The sequence below is a fragment of the Phyllostomus discolor genome, chromosome 5 (assembly GCF_004126475.2).
Source record: "Phyllostomus discolor isolate MPI-MPIP mPhyDis1 chromosome 5, mPhyDis1.pri.v3, whole genome shotgun sequence".
Lineage (NCBI taxonomy): Eukaryota > Metazoa > Chordata > Mammalia > Chiroptera > Phyllostomidae > Phyllostomus > Phyllostomus discolor.
The window spans coordinates 31,709,660-31,728,275 of record NC_040907.2 but is presented as its reverse complement, the minus strand read 5'-3'; the positions used below and the strand labels follow the sequence as shown (position 1 = coordinate 31,728,275).

General features: G+C 50.9%; 3 protein-coding genes across 3 annotated transcripts in view; 2 read left to right on the top strand and 1 right to left on the bottom strand.

Moving 5' to 3' along the window:
• Positions 1 to 1,275: 1,275 nt before the first annotated feature.
• TSPAN1 (tetraspanin 1) lies at positions 1,276 to 6,370 on the bottom strand. The gene is made up of 8 exons (XM_028512987.2): positions 6,217 to 6,370; positions 5,708 to 5,772; positions 2,864 to 3,070; positions 2,582 to 2,656; positions 2,367 to 2,465; positions 2,128 to 2,286; positions 1,940 to 2,023; positions 1,276 to 1,751 (listed from the first exon to the last, which is right to left on the bottom strand). Exons 2-8 carry the CDS (start codon positions 5,762 to 5,764, stop codon positions 1,704 to 1,706), a joined length of 729 nt encoding a protein of 242 aa, XP_028368788.1. The 5' UTR covers positions 5,765 to 5,772; positions 6,217 to 6,370; the 3' UTR covers positions 1,276 to 1,703.
• A 1,795-nt stretch (positions 6,371 to 8,165) lies between these two features.
• P3R3URF (PIK3R3 upstream reading frame) lies at positions 8,166 to 10,294 on the top strand. Its single transcript, XM_036026018.1, has one exon. The coding sequence runs from the start codon at positions 9,916 to 9,918 to the stop codon at positions 10,228 to 10,230; it is 315 nt and encodes a 104-aa protein (XP_035881911.1). The 5' UTR covers positions 8,166 to 9,915; the 3' UTR covers positions 10,231 to 10,294.
• A 2,184-nt stretch (positions 10,295 to 12,478) lies between these two features.
• Positions 12,479 to 18,616, top strand: part of PIK3R3 (phosphoinositide-3-kinase regulatory subunit 3) — a 117,932-nt gene continuing 111,794 nt past the window's right edge. Inside the window, exon 1 of the mRNA XM_036026017.1 lies at positions 12,479 to 12,590. The gene's annotated coding sequence lies outside the window, so the exon portion shown is untranslated. The remainder of the gene's footprint in view (positions 12,591 to 18,616) is intronic.

Genomic DNA, 18,616 nt, shown 5'->3' with positions numbered 1-18,616 from the left:
GCGCTCCCAGAAAGTCTTGGCCAGGAAGGCAAGAACTGATGAACTCCTGCCCTCCCTTCACCAGCTCTCTGCCCCAGCCTCCCCCACCCGTGCCTGGAGCGCAGCTCGGCGATGGCACCGGTGGTGTGGCTTTGGATATTTCTTGCCCTCCTGCTGCCTTCAGTGTTTGCTGAAACCAGAGATAGTGTTTGAGGTGCCCTAACAACCAGGTTGAGGAGCAATTAGCTCACAATGAGGTGGAGGCCCGCCCTGGACAAACAAATCTACAGCATTTATATGGGCACCTGGGGGAGGTGTGTGTGCAAGGCATAGAAAAGTGCGGAAGAGGGCCTCAGTGCTCTCCTGCCCGCTTCTCAGCAGGCTCCTAATTTGGGTCTCAAACTAACTCTTAAGCATTCATTGTATGGCCCTGGTCAGGTCACTGTTCCTTTTTGGGATTAGCAAGGGTGATAGATAGTTCCTGGCTACCTTAGAAAAACCTGGGAAAGGGGGTTCAGGGGTCCAAGGGAAGCAAGGGGGAGGACTGGTTTGCCATGTGGAGCTTCATTTTGGTAGCAGACACGTTGTCCAGCCATAGCCTCCTTCGTTGCTCCTGGTTTAGCAACAATCAGATCTGTGTGGGGGACATGCGGGCTTTTTGGTAAACCTGTTGCCATGTCAAATGGCCTGGGTCCAAACTCTTCACAGAAGGTGTGGGACTGGAACTAGTCACATGGCCTTTCTATGCCCCGTTTCTGGAACATGGGAGTAGTTAAGAGGAAATAAAGATCAGATTTGTACACCAGACAGGCCAAGAGCAAAGAATAAATGAAGTTCTTTCTGAAATCCCCAAAGCAGGAATAGGTGTGGGGTTTTGCCTGCATGGATCCTCTGATGGGGCTTTCAGAAGGCTTCCCAGAGCCTAAGGAGTGACCTCTCCCATTGCCCTGGCAATATTTCTGGTCTTCCCCACCCCCACTTGGGCACAAGCTTGTTATTTTCATAGCTTTATGGTCCAGTGCCCCTCACCAGGAATGGGTAGTTTCAGGCCAAAGTCCTCCCACATTATAGGAAGCCAACTGGCCCAACCCTCACCTCCTCCCAGTGCCCTGTTGACCATCCTTGTTACGCTCCCTCCCAGGCCTGGCATCCAAATGAAGGGAAGAAATAGGCACCCACGTCCACTTCACTTCTCTTCTACCTTTCCAGGGGCCTTCTGAGTCTCCAGCCCCACAGGCATCTGAGACCAGTTTAGGCAAGATGGGTTCCTCTCCCCAAGGATTCATAAGAAAAGAGTCCCAGTAGAAATATTTTAATTGGTTTATGAATTCTGAAGTGCCTTTTCACATCTGCCTGGTTACTGCTAATTTTGCATATGCCCAGGATATAGGGTACCTTACTACCCAGAGGAGTACTGGAGTCACCAAGAGCTCCTGTTGGCCAGAAGGACATCAAGGGTTCGAGAGACAGACTGGAGGAATGGGCAGAACATAGCCAGTTCTTAGAACTGGCTCTGGAATAGGCGGGCCCCAACCCCATCAATGGAAGGCAAAGTCAGGCACAGCCTGTAGGGGGTGGCCCCCAACTCCACAGCAGCAGGGCCAGGCCCATTCTGGCCCAAGAGACACTGTTAGATCCTGTCCCCATGCTGATCACGCCCACTTGGCAGTACCAGGGTGCCTCTCCCAGTTCCTGCAGCAGCACTGGCGGAGGCAGAGGCAGACTTATTTCATATTGCAGTACAGATACAAGGACACAGCCATGGCAGCCAGCTAGTGGAGAAGAAATAGGGAGCGATGAGGGGGCATCATCACAGTCCTTAAGCTTTAGTCCCTCTGCTCTGCAAGCCCCCAACATGAAACTCTGTTAGAAGTCTGTCTTCTCCAGAGAAGCCTCAGAGAGAGGTGAAGCAGCTCTGAGCCAGTGGGGATGTCCTGCCCCAACCTCCTTGACCCCTTACCTCTAAGCCCCCAATTCCAGCTGCCACACCACCCACAGTGACTGCATTGGTCCGGATGCTTTTCAGAAGCTGCTTGAAGCAACCCTTGGGGAAGGGAAAAGAGCATCTATAGTCAGCACCTGCCTCCCACCCTTCCTCAGCATTCTGAGGCCTTTAAAGCAGCCCCGACCTTCCATGCCAGCCCACACCTGTACAACTTTGTCCTCCGCCCTCTTCTTGGTGCAAGCTTCCGTGTCTGTGCTGTTGACAACGTTATCAAAGCAACAGTATGGGGGAAAGGCATTGTTCTCTTTGAAGTAGGGAGAGTTCTCAAAGTCTGTGTAGTTATTGAAGCCACAGCACTTGAGCTGGAAACAAGGAAGAGAGGGTGGTCAGTGGGGCCTTGCTTCTTTCTTCCCACTCCAAAATCTCCCCCAGCCCACCTTACCCCTTCCATGGTGCTGTTCCACACTTGAGTGAAGTCCTTCTGGGAACCATAGTCTTTCTCAATGGCAGGCACTATCACCAGCGTCAGGAAGTGCTCAGCCTGGAGGGGACAGGCCAGTGTTTAGGGCCTGATAGGGAAGGTGGCCATTCATAGGCCATAGCCCACTTCCAGGGTTTTACCCAATCTGATCCCCTTGCCCCATCCTCCATCCTCACCATTGTGGTATACACCAAGGCGACTACAGCGGCTGCAACCTCAGCAGTGAAGATGAGGAAGAGGATGAAGAAGAACTGAATGGGGAACGGGTTTGAATTTTAGGGAGAGACAGTCCCTCATGAATTCCTTGCTCTAACCCACCCCCATACAGACTCAACAGGGGCCCCTTTGCTGAGGTCCCTGGAGTCCAGAACAGGGTTTTGGGATCCCCAGGGTTTGGTGTCAAAGGTAAGGGGACCCTGAGCATTGGTTATGGGCCTCTGGAGCTGGGTTTGACACACCATCAGGAGGGCACACTTGTTCTCTGTGTGAGCACCGTAGCAGCCCAGGAAACCAAGGGCAAAGAGCACAGCACCAGCTGCAATGAGGAAGTAGCCCACGTTGACAAACTGCATGGCACTGGACGACATCGGCCCGAAGATCTTCAGGAAGGATGGCCCGTCGACTGACACCCAGATCCCCACTGCCAACAGGGCCACACCACACAGCTGGGGACAAAGAGGCAGACCTTGAAACAGTGCTGACAAGAAGCCCCCTATCACACAGTTGAGTCAGGGAGATGGGAGATGAGAAACTTCCCCTTTTATTGGCTAAGGAATCTAAAAACTCTTCTGCCCTGACTGGTGTGGCTCAGTGGACCGAGCGCCAGCCTGCAAACAGAAAGGTCGCTGGTTCGATTCTCAGGGCACATGCCTGGGTTGCAGGCCAGGCCCCCAGTTGGGGGCATGTATGACAGGGAACCATGTATCTCTCACACATTCATGTTTCTCTCCCTCTCTTTCTCTCTCCCCTCTCTCTAAAAAAGTAAATAAATAAAATCTTTTTAAAAATAAAAATAACAACTCTTCCTGTAGGGAGGAAGAATATCCTGTAGAGCAGGGGCGTAAAACTCATTTTGACCAGGGGCCACATCAGCCTCACAGTTGCCTTCAAAGGACTGAATGTAATTTTAGGACTGTATACATGTAACTACTCCTTAACTAGGGGCAAAGAGCTTGGCGCTGCCGCCAGGGTAGAAACAAGGTGCTGGTCCATATAAAACAAGGTGGAGGGCCGGATTTGGCCATTGGACCTTGTGTTTGCCACCTGCGCTGTTGAGCCAGAAGGATGGCAGCTAAGATACCATAGCCAGGGTCAGGCTGCTCACCTAGGTAGATATAACTGGGATCAGAGGTTCCTCAAATACCTACTGGGTGCCGGGGTGGATGTGAGGGGGTAGGCTTTCCCTCACCCATGCCAGGGTCCTACCACATAGCTGGAGGTAAAAACAAGCAGGTGAGCACCGAATTTCCTCCCCAGCCTATTGGTGCCTGGAACACCTCTGTCCTCTGATAGGCAGAAACAGGGGCGTGGTAGCACTGAGCTGGCTCAACAGTAACCATGGCAGCAAAGGCAGGGCTGAGGTTTACACCCACTCCCAACCTTGGAGAGGCAGGGGGTGAGAAGGGGCACCCTGAGGCCCCAGTTGGCTCCACTTCAGGATTGAATTCCAGGCCTGCCCTTCATCTAGCCTAGACCTCTCCTTGTAGAGACCGGTGGAGGGAAGTACAGCCAGAGCTCTTAGAGGCTCCATAGCTCAACCCCAAACCTCAGAGGGACTCCCGAGGCCCAGGCTGGGGAGGAGGGCACAGCCCAGCTCCCAAAGCAAAGCTATGCTGACGCAGAGCTTCAGTGGTTGAGTCGTCCTGACACCACCTTGAAGGCCAGTCCCCACTTCCCAGCTACAGCAACTGAGGTTAGAACCCAGAATAAGGTGGCAGGTTGTGGCTGGATTCCAGGCATGTTTGCTCAAGGACAAAAAGCTGGATTTTCAGCCTGTAGTGTCAAATTTCAAGGAGTCTGAGGCCTGCCCTGCTTTGCATAGCCTCCTAAGGGCTGGGCAACAGAGGCAAGAAACCAAACCGGATTTGCCTTTAACCCCCTCTGACCAGAGCCTTTGCTGTCCTAATCCCTGGAATCCTGTCGTCTTCTCCAGACACATGGATAAAGGTTAGAGCCTGAAAGCGAAAGGAAGCTCAGAACACGGCCGGCACCCGAGTCGGATTTCTCCAAATTCATCTACACTCCATGTCTCCACTTCCTCACTTTGTGCTCAGTCTAACCCACTCTGATGTGGCTCCACGGTCTCTGGTGACATCCTGTGCTAAATCTGGTAGACACTTCATGCCATGTCCTCCCTAACCTCTCTATCTCACTCTCCTCCTTTTCCTCGCATTGATCTTTCTCCATCTGCTTTCTGGTGGTCATTCCTTCACTTATTCCTTATAAGCTAAATTTCTCAGAGTTCAGTCTGAGTGCTCTCTCCCACTGCATGGCCTCAACGACCACCTGTGGGCACAGGATTTTCAAATGTCCGTGTCCAGTTCCCACCTGAGCTGCGACTCTAAGCTGCCTGTGGGACATCCGGGGGCTGCTCATTCCAGAGACATGGACATCATCTCCAAGACCTCTGTCTCCCCTGCACCTTCTCCCATCCCTCCGCCACCACCTGAGGGTTTTCTCCTTTGTCTACTTTTCTACTTTGTACATTTCTCCCCATCTCCACCGCCATCTCCAGGGTTTATGCCTCATTGCTAAGCTTCCTCAAACATGTCCTACACAATCTGTTCCTGGTTTTCTGAGCAATATCTGATTTCATTGCCTCTGGGCCTTTCTGCATGCTTTACAAACCCTGCATGAAGGGCAAATCCCTAGCTTCCACTATATCCTCTAGGAAGTTTTCTCTGCCCAAGTGGGGTTCAAGCCCCTCCTATGGGCTCCCACAGGCCCTGTGTTAGGGCCAGAAATACTACATTGCGACTGTCTGCCTGCTGGACCTGAGATCCTCCAGGGCAGAGAAAGAGCTTGCTCACCTGTCACCCCAGCACTTAGCACTGAGTCCTAGGCTATACATGTGTGTTGAATGAATAGGGCTGCTTGAGGCAGACCTTCTGCTGTGCAGTCTCTGAGCCTTCTCTTCCTTCAGCTCCCCATCATACAGAAGCCACCAAACTTCCTTCCACACTAGGAAAACCCCTCCCCACCGTGGGGCCCAGTGCAGTCTCTTATTTTCCAGCTTGAGCTCCACTCAGGTTGTAACCCACTCCTGTAGGGAGCCCTAAAGAGCCCATAACCCTTATACTTACAAAGATGAGAAAATTGAAGAGGATCGTAATGGTCTTAATGAAGCTGTAGCACTGCATGGTGGCTCCTGGGAGACAGACATGTATGACTTAGAACCTCCCCCGCAAGCCCAGGATAGCCCTGGCCCTGACATTGGACCCTGACATACCAGATACCAGAATCCTGAACCCATAAAACCACCAAGCTTCCCCTGCATCTGGACTCTGACACCTCAGGATTTTTCCCAGTTCTCATCCTGCCACTCCTACCTCTCTGTACTACCCAGACCCTCTACCAACACCTGCTACTCTGAGATCCTAACACCCCAGGTTCATCCACTGGTACCTCAAGTTTAACTCCCACGCTATAGGTTATTTCATGCCCTTCCCTGGCATCTACATATCCTAAACCCCTCCCCACAGCAACCCTAGTCTCCTCTAGGACCCTCCCATGGTCCTTCCAGCTTCCTGAACTTGCTTCCAGATTGAGTTCCCGCCGTAGGATAATCTTGACCCTATGCCACATCACCCACCTGTTTAGGACTCTTCGGTTGTGACTTCTGAAAGAAGGATCTGCCGAGGCTCCAGGGGGGACAAACAGCTCCAGGAAACTGCCACTGAGTGGGCAGGGAGACACAACGGAGCTGGATTTCACACAACACTGCTCACCTGCAGGTGGGGCAGGTGTTTTAAAGGCTTCCTTCTGCCCGCCTGCCTGCCTACTCCACCCCAGCCCATAGGCCTCCTCTCGCCCTGCTGCCCCCTGCTGCCTGGAGATCTGTCCCCACAGCCTCTGTCCCCATAGCCACAGGAGCAACCAGCCTCCTCCTGGCAACACCAACCTTGGGCAATGCCCTTCCTGATCTGAGAAGGAAGAGAAATCTGGGGGTGGGGCCTGAGAACTTCTGAGTGCCGTCCACCACAACAGTGCACATACACTTCTAACTCTCTGCAGATACGTGCATACGTCCCCTGTGTGCTCACAGGCATACTCATCTGCCCAGGCTGCCATCTATGTACTCACACACAGATACACATATAAACACCTACTGGTGCTCATGAGTACACACACACCCACACTGAACTCGGTGTGGACCAACTCCTGGAAACTGATAAACAACAGAGCAGTATCTGAGATATACACTGAGAGCTTCTTTCTGTCTCTCACACACACTTTCAAGTAAGTGACCAAGGTTTTGCAGCTTCTGCTCCCTCCTTTGAGTAGCAAACAGCTCCTAGTTCTTTTCCCTTCACAAAACCTCAAATCCCCATATTTCTCCTCCCTTCATCTCTGCTCCTCACTCTTCTCTCCCCCTCCCTTTTCTCTTCTTCCCCCTTCTGTCGCAGTACTCTGTGTACACCCCTCCCCTCTCTGCCAGCAGGTGGCAGCATGGTCCCACAAAAGCATCACCTGCCCAGTTGTAAGGCACTGTACCGCCCACCTTTATTAATCCTTTGGGGCTACCATCCCACTTCCATTACAGCATTCCTGATGGCAGGTGCTGGGTTAGTTCTGGCTTTCCAGTCACTCAGACCAGGTGCTCAAATCCTGGTTCTGGTGCTTATTAGCTCTGTGACCCTGGGTGGGGCATTTCTTAGACTTGGTTTTAAGCCTCTAGATTCCTAGTCTGCATAACAGAATTGTTAAAGGGTTTTTAAAAAGATTTTTCTCCCCACTCTGGGACATAAGTGACTACAGAGTTAAAAGGCCAGTGTGGGGAGGGTCACAGCCAGAGGGGGTATGAAATGGATAAAGTGGATTTTAAAATTTATTTTGTTTTCATAATGGGAGGAGGCAGCTGAAGAGACAGGACAGATGAAACTGACAATACAATATTCATACAGATTATATTTTAAATGACAATATAGTATTCATACAGATTATATATATATATATATATATATATATATTCTTTTCTCCCCTTCATAACAATCCTATGAGATAGGTAATATAGGGGAAACAGAGGCACAGAAAGGTTAAGTTCTTGCCATGGTCTCATGGCCTATAAGTGGCAGAGCCAGGATTCAGCCCAGGCAGTCTGGTGCCAGAGTCTACATCTTTCTTTCTTTCTTTCTTTTTTTTTTTTTAATAGTTTTTTTTTTAATATTTTACTTATTTATTTTTAGAGAGGGAAGGGAGGGAGAGAGAGAGAGAGAGAGAGAGAGATCAATGTGCAGTTGCTGGAGGTTATGGCCTGCAACCCAGGAATGTACCCTGGCTGGGAATCGAACCTGGGACACTTTGGTTCCCAGCCCGCACTCCATCCACTGAGCTACGCCAGCCAGGGCTCTTTCTTTCTTTTTTTAAAAATTTGTTTATTTTAGAGAGGGGAAGGGAGGGAGAAAGAGAAGGAAAGAAACTTCAATGTGTGGTTGTTTTTCACACACCCCCTACTGGGGACCTGGCCCACAACCCAGACATGTGCCCAAAACCGGGAGTTGAACCCATGACCCTTTAGTTTGCAGGCCAGCACTGAATCCACTGAGCCACACCAGCCAGGGCCTAGAGTCTACCTCTTAAGTACCAAGCAGACTGTCTACATTGATGGAATTTCTAAAAAGACAGGAGGGGTTGGTTTCCAGAAAAGGCAGGGAAAGAGGCCTTGGTCTGGGACTTGAGGAAGAACATGGCCAAGAGCAGGTGGGTTTATAGGTATAGTGTCTAGCTGTTCATGGAGGCAAGGTCAGTTTGTAAGACTGAAGATAGCAAACGTGGAAGCTGGGAAGGCGGGAGGTACGGCGCCTTTGAGTGTGGTGTGGAGGGCTCCTCAGTCTCCCAGCTGGCTCCTGCAGAAATGAAGGAAAGGTGGAAGGGGGCCTACAGGTGGAATAAGAGGAAGGAGAAAGGACTGAGGTGCAGAGGGAGGACAGGCAAGTCCAAAGTTCCATAAGAACTCAGTGCAAGGCCTGGCAGAGCCATTGATGTCCCTGTCTCTCATAAGAAAGGGGAGAAACCCAGGGTTGGAATGTTTTACATCCCCTGGGGATCTAGCTGTTTCTTCACCTGCACTGATTGTCCACATGGCTTCTCCTTTCATCTCAGGAAGAATCGGAACCAGGTCACATTCATCTATGTTCCCAGTGCCCAGCACAAATGAAGCTGTTACTGAACATTTCCTGAATGACTGATTGAATGAATGAATGAATGCACAAGTGCAGAATAACAAGAGTTAAATGCCTGGGCTTTGGACCTTGGCCATGATGGATTTGAACCTCTGACTGCCTCTGATCATGTGACTTCACCTGAACCTCAATTTTTTTATAACACCAACCCTCATCATTCATGGATTACATATTTGTGAATTTACCTACTCACTACAATTTATTTGTAACCCCAAACCAGTATTCGTGACACTTTTGCAGTTATCCGCGGACACATGCCGAGCTACAAAACCTTTGAGTCGGCCAGCGTGCGTGTTCTCAGCGGAGGTTGAACAAGAGAATACCCTGCCTTCTCACTTCAGCTCTTATAATGGAAACAAGTGTTCTTTTTGTGGCCTGTTGACTGTCATGTTTTTCAAATTCTGGGGCTTTTTGTTGGTGATTTGGTTGTTTAAAATGGCTTCTAAGTCATGCAAAAGTGCTGTCTAGTGTTGCGAAGCACAGGAAGGTTGTGATGTGATTTGCAGAGGAAATACATGTGTCCAATGAGCTTCATTCAGGTATAAGTCATCATGCTACTGGCTGTGAGTTCAATGTTACTGAGTCAACAATCATGTTTAAATTAGGTGTCTTTAAACAGAAAACCACATAAAACCAGGGGATATACTGATCAATCAATTGACAAAAATGTTATGACCTGGTAGGAATCTAACCCTGTATTTCTCCTAGGAGCACTGACGTGGTATTTGCTGATTCAGTGTTCATAGTGGTGACTTCACTGGAACATAACTACCATCAATAACAAGGGTTGGCTGTATGTGAACTAGGAATAATTATAGAATCTCCTTGTAGGGTTGTTGTGGGATTGAAGGAGATAATGTTTTAAAGTACTTGGTACCGTGCTAGGCACATAATAAGTGTTCAATAAAAATTGCTAATATTGTTAGTGTGGATGAGTGAGAAGGTAAAGGAGTGATTTTCTCCCACTAAGAGTTCCATTCTCTGAAGGGGCCGAGATGAAGTTTTCTGGTTGGACTGACCCATGGAGAGAACTGTGAGAGATCTTGACCTGTGGGGAGGGGCTGGGGACCAGGACTTGTAATAAAGAGCCCCACCCACATCCAGACTATATGTCACAGAGACCTCAACTGCCCTGGCCAGCAGCGTCCTTGGGCATGGTACAGTTCTCTGTGCCCATGGGGCCTTTTCAGCTTGCCCGTGCCCCTCGGCCCCGGGGTTTGCGTTCCCCCAACCGCAGACCAGGTGTGGGCTGGCCTCGGCCCAGGTTTCCCAAGATGTTCAAGTGCAGCCACAGGAGGTACCGGCAGAAACTCCAAGGCCCAGCTGCCACCACTGCAGCCACCAATCTTGCTACCATGGCCAGGGATATCAACGACACCCACCCTGTCTCTACCAGTGTGTGGATCCTTCCACTGCAAGGTTAGCCAAGGGCCCTGAGCCAGGACTGGGGTTGGAAAAATAGGGCCACTGAAGTTTTCCCCACCTTAGCCCTGCATAGGCACTCAAGGGGACACACGCTCTGTGAAATGTCGCCCCAAAGGCACAGAGAAGACTTGATGGCAGGCATCCTGAAGACTGAGCGCCCTAACGGAGGATGAACTGGCTGGAAATGGAGGGCTTGGGGAAGTGGTGAATCTAAGAGCAGTGGAGCTTCCAAAACTGCCGCCTTCCTCACACTCTTCCCTCTCTTTCCTCTCCTCAGTTCTCAGACGCCTCTGTCAACCTGGCAGCTTTCTGATCCTCTAGAAATGCCCAGAAACTAGTCCAGAAGCTTAACTGGCTCCGGATCTGCATCTTCTAGGGGCCATGGGTGATGAATAGCAGCCAAATACAATCATTTCTGCTCCAACTGCCTATTCCACTCTGAGGTGTTTCCAGCTGACTCTGCAGGGTATGAGGGCAGGGACAGGCTTCAGGGATCACAGTTAGACAGTGGAAGGACAGGACAAAGTCAGCAACATACACCATCTCCCCATCTTGGGCTTCACCTTTTGACATGCCCTATGAGGTAAGGGCCTTCCTGCCTTGCACTCCCATCTGCACAGGGATGAGGGTCTCCGCAGACATTTGGAACATACAGAGAGTCAGGTCATTGGGAGGGGAGATAGAGGCACAGATCAGAAAGGATAGAATGAAAGAGATTTCACCGGCTGAGTGTAATTTCATGAGTTCTCAAGCGTGGTGTATGCGGCTCTGTGTGCCTAGGATGGTCTGTGTGTAGGTGTAGCTGCTGATGTGTGTGAGTGTGTGCATGTGAGACCAGAACAGTGGGAGTATAAGCAAACAGGTGGCTGGTGTGCCTTTGCAAGTGAATGTGCCCCTGTGGCCAGCTGTAAGTGTTAAGGTGTGTTTGTGAGGAGGTGGATGTACCAGAGAGAGGCATCAGCTCTGCTAAGAGGAATAAAGATCAGGAGGGGAGTGGGGGTTAGCCTGAAGGAGGAGAGGGTTGCTTCTGAGGAGGGTGTACCACCTTTAGCCCCCAAGTTTCTTTCTGAGGTATTTTCCAGGACAGGAAAACAGATGAGGTAGACCTTTGGAGGTGGGGCAAGGCTGAGTTTGAGTTCAGAAAGGGGGAGGGTGCTAAGCATTCTGGTCTGGTGATTTTCCACTTGGTTTTCTGCGTGTACACCCACGTGTCATTGGCTGTAACTGGGTTTCTGTGAGGTGTGTCTCCATGGCATTGTGTCTCAGTGACAGGAAACATTGTGAGGGACCCTGTTTCTAATGTGTCACTTTATGCATGGGTTAGTGTGTGTGTCTCGCTGTCCGAAGATCTGGCTCCATTTCCAGGGCTCCCTTCCCTGAGGGTTGACACCTTTGGCCTGGCCCCTGGGGTTCAGGAAGCCTGTGGGGATAAAATGAATTGTGTCTGTGTCTGTGTACTCCAAGGCTTGCCAGAGAATGGGACCTGGAGAAGGGGAGGGACAGAGAGAATTCATTGACAGTGCTGGGTGGGGGCTGAAGTCTCTCAGGGTTTTGGGAGGGGGAGGTGCTGAACCTCAGTTAGAACTAGAAGGTGATTGGGTTAGTGCCAAGGCCCACAGGGGGGCCCACACATGTAAACACATGATACAATCCATGAACACTTGCAGACATGTAAAAATATAAGTGAACTCACAGATGCACAATGCAACAAATACATGTACATGCAAAGACATGCCTATAAACAGACGTGCACAGACACTGATACACCGACCTCCCCATGTGACACATGTAACATACACGTGCCTACAAATGAACATACACAGACACAAACATGCATGCATCAGACACAAGCATACAGCATGTAGACACATGCAATCAAACTCATGCAAACCCAGGCACACAGACATACACACCTACATGCAGACACACTCACCAGACTTCCCTGCCCCTGCGGCCCCAGGACCCAGGAACCTCCCCCTATATAAGTGTATGTGTGTGTGTGCATGCCCACACTTGAGTCTGTGAGAATAAGTGTGTATGTGTGTGAGTGAGGGGGTGCTGAGCTGTGGGAACCCGATGACATCATCTCTTCTGGCTATTTTTAACTGCCTCTGCAATGCTGGCTCCTCCATTGCCCTTCCCCCTCCAGGCTCCCACCTCTCCTCCCCCTCCAGGCTCCCAGAGGCAGCGGCAGCCAGAGGGCACCCACCACCCCAGTCTAGGTGACCCCGTGGATGACTGGATACAGCTCACTGTCTCCCACCCTGCCAGAGCTCCCCGGAGGCTGAGAAAACTGGGCTCCCAGGCCAGACGAGAAGACTTGGGCTGTGTGGCAGCTTGGAGCAGGGGCCTGGGTTAGGTGAGCTGGCCTGGCTGGTCTCCAGCCCCTGGAGTGCCTCCGCTTCTGCTTTTCAATCTGAAACTCTGTCTCAGTCAGTAGTGCCTGCTGTGTGCCAGGGAGGGTGCCAAGTTCTGGAGATAAAACAGTGAGCAAGTCAGTGGGAGTTCTTCTGGTGGGAGTTGCAGCTCTATGGGAGACACATTAAACGGATCACACAAGGCACTGCACTAAATTGTGGCGAGGGCTCTGAACACAGGTAACAAGGGGACTTAGTCCGGGATGATGCTCTTTCTCTTCAGTCTCCCAGAGAGATCACCTGAAACTAGAGGGGGATACTCCCTTCCCTTGCACCTTTCACCCTGACAGCCACACCCAGAATTCCACAAAGCAGGTCCTCCCCAGGCTGTGCACTGACACTGCACCAACCACCATCCAAGGGGTGGCCCACTGCTGCTCATGCCCCCCTTTCTTTGGAACCTCCTCACAGCCAGTCTATAGATGAGAAAAGCGAGGACAACTAGAGTAGTCAAATTCATAGAGACATAAAGTAAAACGGGGGCTGCAGGGTGGGGTAAAGTGGTGGGGTGAGCGGGGAAGGTGGGTTACCATGGAAGGGGAACGGAGTTTCGGTCTGGAGATGGGCGGTGGTGGTGGATGCACAGCAATATGACTACACTTAATGTCACTGGATGTACAAATGGTTAAAATTGTGTATTTTATGACATGTGTATTCCATCACAGTAAAAGAACAGGCAGGATTAAAAAAGGAAAGAAAGAAAACAGGCCCAGAGAGGGACAGCACTGGACCATACCTGTTGGTGCAGTGGAGCTGCCCAGGGGGTGTGGAGGAGGAAGTGGTTGGTGGCACAGGTGTGGGAGGGGCCGAGGTGGGAGTAGAAGATGAGGGGGAGGAGGACGGTGGCCTGAGGGACCCATGCCTGGAGGAGGGTTTCCTGCTCCAGCCAGTCTGGGCAGCCACGGGAAAATCGGGTTTGGCTGCTTCAGCCAAGCCCTCGGGGCTGGAGGAGGTGGTCCAGACAGCTCTAGGGAGGTGGCTGGGAGGCGGGCCCATCCTCTAGCCCAGAGTCTGACCAAACCATTGGGGGAACGTTATGTAATAATGGGACACTTTGGAATGTGGGGGGAACAGCTGTGGACTGGAGGCAGAAGCCCAGAGCTCCAGCCCTTTTTCTGCCCCAAACCTCAGATGTGGTCCTTGGAAAGCTTTGCCCCACTGGACCCTCCCAGGAAGGAGCCCTGGAGGATTCGTTTCCCCACCCCTGATTCCTGCCTTCTGGGTTTTCCTGGGAGTTTGACTCAGGCACAGGAACCTGAATCAAAGGGTTGAAGCTCAACCAGACCACCCCCAGGGCGCCAGGCTGGAGTTCCCTTGTCACCAATCGGTCAATGGGCGGAAGTTCAGCTCCAGCCCCACAATGCAATACCGGTCACCCCACCCTTACCAGTGCCCTCACCCACACCCCCACTTCCGGCCTCTGTTCTTTCCTCTCCTTCAGGGAAAGCTGCATAGCTCCCCAGGGAATCTCCCATATCTCCTCCACTGGCTCCCTGCCCAGTGCTTAATCCTACCTCCCCCTCTGCCCGTTTTGGTCAGGCCAGGCTCACAGTAAACTTTCTCTGGAGCATGGGGCAGGCCAGGAAGGAAAGGCAGCTGGGTGGAAGGGCCGCAAAGGAGCTTGCTTTTCCTGCTACCCTCAGACACTGGAGTTTTAATGAGGGGCTTGACGGGGAGGTGGAGGGACTGAGTGCTGGGGCCTAGGCCTGGACTGCCCTGGGCATATCCCGCCCATGGAGCTCCAGGGGAGGTGGGAGTGCTGCCCTTCACCTATCCAGCCATCTCCTTCCTCTCTCCTCAGTGGTTTCAGAGAAGACAGCCCAGAGCCAAGACTTGCTTCCTCTGGAAAGCAATCACAAAAACCCAAGCCAAGTGGGTGCTGGTTACTGTCACTAGGTCAGTGGCAATTTCATGAAACACAAAAATCATAAAATTCTTGATGCATAGACTCCATAGTCATGGGATTTTAGAATCAGAATTCTAGCACTGTGAAACCAGAGTTATAGAATCTTAGACATGCAGAATTCTGGCATCACTGAGTCCTAAATCACAAGTTTAGAGTATCCTTGAACTGGATGTTTTGAAAAGTCAATTAGGGAAACCTCTACCTTTAGGTGGATGTCTAAATCAGAGGATGCCCAGCTGGAGATGGGCAAAGGAGTTCATACATGAGCACTAAGGAGGGAGCAGAGAGCCCAAGACACATGAGCTTAGGGTGAGGTAACAAATCTGTAATTAACCAGAAAGAAGACAGACCTTCCATGAGGACAGTGCTGGCTCCTGAGGATGAGGGGAGTGGGGTGGCAGCTGGGGATATAGAGAAGAGAACAATATAAACAAAGAAAACATAACCAAAAGAAAAAATCAAGTAGCCTAATACACTGGCCCCAGTGCCTCCAGTTTTCCCATGACTGGGGTTAACACCAGTCCAAGATATTTTCAAAAGTTAGTAAGACTCCTTATTACCTTAAAATAGCAACTCATGTCTGACTTTTGTAGGGAAGAAAAAGGTGCAAAACAGAGTTCACATACCACACTTTTCTTGGTGCTTCTGGGAGGAGCAGACACTTTCTAAAGAGGAGGCTGAGACTTGAGCAGCGTAGCATGTACCAAACCCACCCTGTGGAGTGGGGTTCAGAGTCCTCAGCAAGGCCCTTGGAGGGAACCTTGTGGAGAACAGCTGTCTGGGGTGGTGCCTGAAGTGGAGCATCTTTACAAAAGGGGCCAACTTTGAGATAGCACTTCCTATGGAGAGCCTTATCTGATTACCAGATTGGTTGCTCATGAAACAACAAGGATATTTACCTAGCATTTCTGGGAAGCTACTGCAAACTCAGGAACCCAAAAGGAGAAGCTCCAGAAAAAGGCAAATGCGAAGCCCTGCTGGGCATGGGAAGTGGGGCAGTGTCAGCTGGAGATCCTTTTGCTTGGCTGCTTGTCCTTGGATCCAGCTCAGCACCTCGGCCCGACCTCTTTCCACTCCCTCGTTTGCCGCTGTCTTTCTGCTCGCCTGCTCTTCTACGTGTGCTCATCTTCTGTATGACCTTTGGCAAATGCTATCCCTTCCTAAACCTCAAACCTCCTTCGTTCCCTTTTAAAATCTATAATTGTGTCCTAGGTGCAGCTTTTATTACTTTATAGTCCTCGTATTGTCCATATTAGTTCTAACTTCAGGTATCTCCATTCTTAGCTTCCAGAGAAAGTATCAGACAACTTCAGGGGAAAATACAAAGACTAGGGACTGGAACTAATGCTCCTATTTGACATCCTTTACAAGGTGGGGCAAAAGTAGGTTTATAGCCATTCGAATGGAAAAAGACATGCAGGTTTGATTATTGCAATAGCTTTATTAATTCTGTTTCACATACTCACAATTGTAAACCTACTTTTCCCCACCCTGTATGTGTGAATGCTTATGACAGGTGTTTTCATAAATCTTACATAATGCCCAATAACCACTCTGTATATACAAATCATTGCTCCCATTTTAGAGATGAAGGAACTGAGGATCAGGAAGATCTTGCTTAAGATCATTCATTTTAGCATTCATTCAGCTAGGGAGTAATGGAACTGCAATCTTAAACGGGTCTGTCTTAATCTGAAGGCTGTGGTTTCAGATTAGCATTATTCCAAGGACGGGAGTTTCAGGGAGAAGTGGCCCATGTGCCACCTTAAGAGGAGATGAATTCCGTTTTGGGAAATGTGCAATAAGGGCTGGCAGCTTGTGCTGTTAAAAAAGAAAACAAAACCCAAAACAAACCAAAAACCCACTGAATGGGGGCTTCTTTTATTGGTATTCTCAGCTCACATTGGCCATAGCTGGACTGGGCTGCGCTGGGAGTGAGAAGGTTGGAGTGGAGCGTGTGGGGTGGTTCTAGGCTGCTAGATGGTTCTAGGCTCTAGGTGGTTCTAGTGGTTTGAGAAGCTGCTGCCACTGCTCCTGGAGACAGTGTGTAGAAGCTGGGGAGGGGCTGTGAATGGGGGCTTCCTCACTTTCCAGGACTGACAAAACCCTGTGCCCCTCAGTTGGAGCTGGTGGTCAGGCCTCTGGAACCTGGGGCAAGGGACTTTTCAGCTGTGATAGCATTCTGGTGTGTTGACACTAGACTCACTGCCTTGAGGTTCCCAGCACCTTTTGGATCCCCAAGCCTCAGCAACCTTGCACAATCTCCTCAGCTCACTGACTCAAAGGAGGTGGAAGGATTTCAGATTTACCCCTGACCTCTGCCCTGCCCAAGGTTGGGTCATTACGGGAGCCAGGAGCCAGGAAGTCATTGGCTCAGAAGGTCAGGTCTAAGGGCAATCTTGGGGGTCATTTTATACAGATTCTTTGCAGTAAGGGTGAGGGAGGAATTTGAAGTCCAGAAAGGGAACAGGACTTGCCAAAGAGCATACAGCAGCCACTGCTGCTCCCATCAAGTACCAGGTACTTCTCTTGGCACTGAGGGTAGAGTTGAATCTGTCCTCGTTCTGGCTCTTGAGAGTTTGCACCCTAACAGAGAAATTGGCTTGGTAGATACACCAAGACTTTGTACACTGGTAGCTTTGAGAGGCCAGCACACAGATCTCTATAGGCTTCACGAAAGATAAACAGGTGTTTTTTAAGCTGTGCTTAAACAAGGGTCAACACTTTAGCTGATGCAAAGGAGTAAAAGACTGCTGGCCGACAAACAGCATGAGCAAGAGGGGGCACTGACTTGCTATGTGGAATCAATGAATTGCCCCATCAGGCTGGCCCATGTGGCTGGAGTGGATGTCTGATGGGTAATAGTGTAAAGAAGGTCAGGACTGTCTGTGCTCTGTAAGCACATAACAGTCATCGAGTTGCAGGCCACAGGGATACCAGGGCCCAAGCTGGTAGGGGCATCTGAGGAGTCTGTGAGTCGGTTGGGAGATTCCTAGCAGTAGAGGTGGAGCTGCTTGACTCTTAGCACCCGGTCCGGGCTGTTTCGCTTAATCCACTACACACAAAAGCACACAAAGCCGCTGCCCCACCTCCCTCTACAAGACCCAGACCCGGCCCAAGGTGGGGCCAGCCACGGGGAGGAGATTACTCCCTCCTGCAGCTTCCTTCTCACTCTTCCTTTGCCCCTAAACTCGCCAATGGGCGGGGACAGGATGAATTCGTCCTGAGTTTTGGATGCAAATCAGCTCCGGATTTATTCCCGGGCGTTCTTTCCGTAAAGCGCGACGCCCACGGCGCCAGCGCCTGGCTGGAAGTGCCTTTTCCGGCCCTGGCCCAAGGGCGCCAGGGTCTAGAACGGGGAGTAGGGGGATGCTTTCCTTGCTGGCAGATCCTGTGGCTCTCAGCCTGGGGGCGAAGTGAGGGGAGGGTGCAGTTGGGAGTCCGGGGACTAGGCAGGGGCTGGGCTTAATTAACCACCGCCCCAGGTGGGGAGCGGGAAGCCGCGGTCTGAAAGGCGCTCCCAAGTGGAAGAGTGGGAGCCACAGAGTCAGGCTAGGAGTGTGGGGAGTGTGGGGCACCTTGGGCGAGCAGGACCCTGGTCACGAGGACCAGGCCTCAGATTTTGGTAGAGATCTGAAGGTTTGTGGCTGGAGAGCGTGGGGTGGAGGACAAGGGGAATGCCAAGGCCCAGGAAGGGCCTCCTCAAGGCTGAGCTCGGTTGGGTGCCTTGCCTGGTCTCTCTGTGCAGACCTTGTTTGGGCACTTCAAGGAATTCGACTGATCCCTGTCCTCATATGTAGGGATTCTAAAGTAGAGTTACATCCCAGAGGCCTGAGAGCCTGGAGGGGTATAGGACATGGAGGAGTGGGGCTGCTCCATGCACTTCCAAGGGCTCTGGCTTCAGGAAACAACTGCAGGAATGGTGTGACAGTTTATATATAAACGCTGATTAAATCAGCATGTATGTATAAGCATGGAGAGATGGTATTTATTGAGTGTTTACTGCATGCCAGACCAAGGATATTCACCAAATTGACAAAAATGAGAGATGTTTGCTTTTTT